The sequence below is a fragment of the Mya arenaria genome, chromosome 1 (genome assembly GCF_026914265.1).
Source record: "Mya arenaria isolate MELC-2E11 chromosome 1, ASM2691426v1".
NCBI lineage: Eukaryota > Metazoa > Mollusca > Bivalvia > Myida > Myidae > Mya > Mya arenaria.
In genome coordinates this window covers 28,480,320-28,486,352 of record NC_069122.1, presented here as the reverse complement: position 1 = coordinate 28,486,352, position 6,033 = coordinate 28,480,320, and the positions used below count along the sequence as shown (strand labels likewise).

General features: G+C 39.3%; 1 protein-coding gene across 1 annotated transcript; it reads right to left on the bottom strand.

The window, feature by feature from the left end:
• Positions 1-3,326: 3,326 nt before the first annotated feature.
• On the bottom strand, positions 3,327-4,416 carry LOC128226030 (tigger transposable element-derived protein 4-like). Its single transcript, XM_052935932.1, has 2 exons — positions 3,990-4,416; positions 3,327-3,727 (listed from the first exon to the last, which is right to left on the bottom strand). The coding sequence occupies exons 1-2, from the start codon at positions 4,414-4,416 to the stop codon at positions 3,327-3,329; spliced, it is 828 nt and encodes a 275-aa protein (XP_052791892.1).
• Between the last annotated feature and the right edge of the window lie 1,617 nt (positions 4,417-6,033).

Below are 6,033 nucleotides of genomic sequence, written 5' to 3'. Positions count from 1 at the left end.
TTCAATAATACACAAATAAATGGATCCAAACCCTGGTTAAAGCTTCCTTTCACGGGGGATTTGATAAGGGGTAGTGTTATTATACGGTCCTTGACAATATTGAAATGTGTTATCTATCAGCCGTAATGTACTTACGGATTTTAAAGTAGAAAATGAATCCATGCTTATTTGAAGTATTGATAAATGTTATGTTAAAGGGTGCATTAAAATATGTATGTACACAAAAATTGTGTATGTTTCAAAACGTTTGAGTTAGGTTAATGTTTGTTAATTTGCATTTGTCTTAAACCTTGTCGGTAACGTCTCATGTCGGGCGACAATTTTATTTGATAAATGCATATTTACAAACATTAACTGGCTTAGGGTTCAAAATTATCTGCTTTAATCAGCCGATTTACCTTCTTGCTGGCTGCTGATTAACCCAAATAAGTCTACGACGAATTTTAAAAATACTGCCGCCTTATTGGACACTATCATCACGAACACTTACATTTGTTTTCGGAGGTGTCTGTTTGAATTTAATAAAGATACTAAAGCATACTTAATTGGTTATGTTTCCCATGTTCTTGAATGAAAATTATTAATGTTAAAAATGAAATAGAAGACTCCGTGAGGTGTTGACTCTTTGGTGTGTTGACTCGGTGATGTGTTGACTCCGTGATGTGTTGACTCTGTGATGTGTTGACTCGGTGATGTGTTGACTCGGTGATGTGTAAACGCCGTGATGTGTTGACTCCATGATGTGTTGACTCCTTGAGGTGTTGACTGCTTCATGTGTTGACTCCTTGATGTGTTGTTTCGGTGATGTTTTGACTCCGTAATGTGTTGACTCCGTGATGTGTTGACGCCGTGATGTGTTGACTCCGTAATGTGTTGACTCGGTGATGTGTTGACGCCGTGATGTTTTGACTCCGTGATGTGTTGACTCCGTGAAGTGTTGACTCCGTGATGGGTTGACTCCGTGTTTTGTTGACTCCGTGTTGTGTTGAATCCGTGAGGTGTTAACGCTGTGATGGGTTGACTCCATGATGTTTTGACTCCGTGATGGGTTGAATCCGTGAGGTATTGACCCCGTGATGTGTTGACTCCGTGATGTGTTGACCCCATGTTTTGTTGACTCCGTATTGTGTTGACTCCGTGAGTTGTTAACGCCGTGATGGGTTGACTTTATGATGTTTTGACTCCGTGATGGATTGAATCCGTGAGGTGTTGACTCCGTGAGGTGTTGACTCCGTGTTGTGTTGACTCCGTGAGGTGTTAACGCCGTGATATGTTGACTCCATTATGTTTTGACTCCGTGATGGGTTGAATCCGTGAGGTGTTGACTCCGTGATGTGTTGACTCCATGATGTGTTGAGAGTGAAATACCATTTTGATATTTTTCATTTATATTTCATTTTAGGCCGCTCTCAGTTTCAAAACAAGCATCGATGGACACAGTTTCAACGACGTTAGTTCCGAAATGACGTAACATAGAAATCGATTTGGCGCGTTTTTATAAAAATGACTTTTATTTTTAATTTAAGGCATATAATAAAAAGAAATATGATTTGTTTTAGTGCAAGATCGTAATAAATTTCACCGAGTGAGCACCAAAGGTTATATTTCACGAGTATTAGAAACTCACTAACCCCTAACTCTCAAAAATATTGCTCACACCTTTCTGACTTATACGGATATTACTTAGTGTGTGGTCCCATAGAAAGATGAAGTAGTTAAGGTATATCGAGGTGTTCAATTTTCCATAAGCAATGTATTGAAAATATTTCAATCTTATAAAGTTTGTTCTAGAAGAGAAAAGTGCAACGGTCCGCTGTAATCGGTATAAAACAGTAGTACGTTCGTAGTACGTATGTTAACTTGGTAATATGCAAATTAGCAAAGCCCGGGATCTGTAAGAATAGAGAAGTTAGTGTATATAAAGACCAGTGGAGCCCTTCAGGGTCGAGCATGCTTTTCCCTGAAGGGATCTGTTGGAGTTTGCCTCATTACGCATGAAAGCTTGGTTATTTGGTATATGTTTGTTTGACGGTGCACGTTACAAATTCGACTTCAATGAACTGTGTAGTGTTTTCAATGCAAGCTCTTTAACTCACCTCACTCAGAGGTCTTTGTTTTCGATGTTGGTATGCTCATAGCCATGAAGAATAACCTGTCAATTTAAAACATTTATTTAATTAAATGACAATTTCATGGTCATACTGCTACTGCTGCTGCTTCTACTGCTACGACTACGACTACGACTACTACACTACTTCTCCTACCATTACTTCTATTCCACTACTTCTATACTACTATTACTACCACCACCACCACCACCACCACCACCACCACCACTATTACTACTACTACTACTACTACTACTACTACTACTACTACTACTACTACTACTACTACTACTACTACTACTTCTACTACTACTACCACCACCACTACTACAGTCAAACCTGTATTAAGTTGCCACCCTCGGGAAATGATCAAAGTGGCTGCTTAAGACAGGTGGCCACTTAATCCAGGTTTGACATTTCTGCCACTCTAGCTTTATTTAGAGTTGGAGTATGTGACTAAACCACCACCTCACACCACAATCGGTAACATCAGTATCAACATTATTGAAGAAGGATGAATACAAATACATTTGTATAGATAAAATAACTTTATTTCAAATTAATAAATAAAATGCATTAGATAAATGTTGGTACAAGGCATAAACAAAACACACAACATATCATTCTACACATTTACACAACTACATGTACATACACATTTTTGTCTTCACTTTTTAAAGTAGTCCGTCATTTTTGTTTGTTTAACTCCAGTCTCTAATTTAAAGTCCATTAACAAATCCTGAGCAGACATTATCACGTCAAGCATGTCACTCTGTGATCGTTGTAGAACAAAAGCTTTTATTGTGTCCAAACAATCACTCACTTCACTTGTTGAAACCACTTTTACCGATCTTAAAGACTCTTCTTCCTCTTCATCATCAATGTTGCTGGAAGTCTCATCAGAGTTCCTCATCTCAGACAGAATCTCTGAAACAGGGCGGCCCCAGTCTGTCATGGAGTTGTCGCACGTATGCACATTGCCGTCAATGTCAGCTAAGGTGTTAAAGTCCTGACTGAACAGATCGCGCGACAATCTCAACACAGCGAGTGGTATATCATCCTCGTCAATATCATCTCTGTCCGTGTTACTTTCCTCATGGTCACTTGTACTAGCTGATATATTGTCCCCAAATCCACACTTCCGGAAACACTTCATGATGGTTTCCGCCTTCACTTCGTTCCATGATGAGTTGATCCAACACATGGCTTGTAAAATGTTTAAACCTTTAGGATTTCTGGACCGGTCTGGCTGCTGTTTCTGTCCATCTCACTCAGCACATGAGCAAGCTGTCTCTTTCTGTACTTTAATTTCAATGTTTGAATAATGCCAGCGTCCATCGGCTGAAAAACCGATGTGCAGTTCTTTGGAAAAAACAGAAGCTTCACGTTTCTCAGAGTGATGTTCGGGTGAACGGGTGCGTTGTCCACAAAGAGGAGGATGTGCCTGTTCGCGGCCCTCATTTTCTGGTCAAGCGATTTTACCCAGTCTTCGAAGCACCAGCTGTGCATCCATGCGGTCTTGTTGCTGTAGTATTTGACTGGCAGTTTGTCCACAGAGATCGACCCAAAGCATCGGGGCTTACGTGCCTTGCCAATAACGACTGGCTTCAGCTTTTCTCCTGAAGACAAACAAATAAAAAATGTTTTGAAATATTATTTCAAAATCCTCATCCTACTCCATCATCATCATCATCAACAACAACATCAACAACAACTTATCATCATCATCATCATCATCATCATCATCATCATCATCATCATCATCATCATCATCATCATCATCAACAACAACATCATCAACAACTCATCATCATCATCATCAACAACAACATCAACAACAACAACATCATTATCGTAACAGATATGGTCTTAACACCTTACCAGTCATTGAGGCACAGAGGGCAACTGTTATCCTCTCCTTTGCTCGTTTCCCACCGGCGCAGTCCTCTCCCTTCGTGTAGAATGTGGATCTCGATGATTCTCGGTAGAATAGTCCAGTCTCATCCATGTTAAAGATGTCCTCAGGAGAATACCCCTCGCAAAGTGATGGAATCTGGTCTAACCACTTTGCTACTGTGGTCGGATTGACTTCGCCACGCTCACCACCTTGTTTCTTAAAAACAATGTTGTGTCTAGTAAGGAATGACTCCAGCCACCCATTGCTAGCCTTAAATTCAGTAAGACCTAACTCCTCAGCATACTTTTTGGCTTTGGTCTGAATCAATGGCCCCGATACAGTAACAAGACGAGCACAAGCGTCCATAAACCATTTATACACGAGTTCATTTAGTTCCTCATTTCCTGTCATTTTCCTCTGTCTTTGTACTACTACTACTCCTACTACTACTACTACTACTACTACTACTACTACTACTCCTACTACTACTACTATTACTACTACTACTGCTGCTGCTCTACTGCTACTGCTACCGCTACCATTACCACTACCTCTACTAGTAGCAGAAGTACTGTAACACTACTAATATTACAAGAACAACTACAACCACATCTACTACTTCAAGACTTTAAATAATTCGATTTAACTTGTTCTGCATCGCTTCTTCTGTTTCCAGTTCAACTACATCTTCTATGACAAGTCTTTAAATGACTTCGTTTAAAAAACAAGACATATATGATAAATGCGGTGCCAGACGAGCAGATTATTGAGTGCTGATATGCAGATGACAAAAAAACACACACAAGATATGGTCTCGGCACACGACGATATGCTTTCGGGTCGTTGTATCATCAAAATTGTTCTTAAAACAATGTTTCTTTCCATTAAGGTAGCATTTAATGATTTGTTCATTGTATTCTTGTATGTATTTTGAAGTTTAAATACAAGATGTTATTAAACGAGTTCACGAAATTTGTTAGTAATTGAGCCTCTATTATATGACAATTCGTGTCAGATCTTTTTTATCACATGCTTTAAACGGTGTTTTAATTACCAATTTAGTTCAACTTTCTGAACCCATTGTTTGACAGCCAAAGTTCTCAGAGTGGAATGCCATCGATGCGCCATATAAATAGATCCAAATGAAAATGACAAAAATAGCAAGCAGTTATCAAGTTTTAATTCCGATAAAGCGCTTAACAAGTCACAAATATAAACCAGTCTATCAATCAAGGGCTTTGAACGGAAAATGTCGATGCGTACTTTTCCAATATGTTCATATTCTTATTGCATTTAATCTGACCGTATGCAAGAACATTCATGTAGTTAACCCGATTAACTCACTCGCTACGTACCCATTTCTTGTGCTTCATTAAAAGAACATACAATTAGCTTGTCTTGTTGGGAGAACTATTTTTATTGGATGTTTTAATTGTAATCAGTTCTGGTACTACTTTGATTATTCAAATTTGCTTACGGCAATCCAATCAAAATACAGCGTATGAATACATTACGTCAGTGAACCTCCAGATTCGGCTTGAAAATGCAGACATCGCGATTACGGCTATGAACTAGGCCACAAGTGCCCTAGTCCAATAACGGGTAGGAAAATATCCAACAACATGAATAACGAACACATTTAATCAAACCACAAAAGTACACAATTTGATGACGTCACTCTGAGAGTACATGCATTTACGCGGTTTATGTGACCTACATCGGTCTGTCAAGTTTTACTGTGTGCACGGATTTAAAAGTAATTCTCTGTCGCTTTCTACGACGAATATGCAGCGTTTTCGTAGTGTATATGGCGTTTCACAACATGCAGATGATTACGGCGAAGCTTTATCCTGTACTGCCTGGATGTTGATGTTGAAAAGTTCCACCAAGAATGTTTCCAGCGAACATGATGTTCTAGCCGTCATGGAATCTGTGCTGAGACGTACTGGACTGAGAAGCCTGTGCTGCGGTATTCGTATTTGTGTTTTTGGTAAACGACAGCTGATTAAACTGGCAAGCAGATGGCAT

Bases quoted from the DNA above. Each gene is read 5' to 3' on its own strand.
- LOC128226030 (XM_052935932.1), bottom strand. From the start codon at position 4,416: ATGACAGGAAATGAGGAACTAAATGAACTCGTGTATAAATGGTTTATG. The intron at 3,728-3,989 runs GTAAGGTGTTAA...GTTTGTCTTCAG, and splicing joins CCTCTGTGCCTCAATGACTG to GAGAAAAGCTGAAGCCAGTC.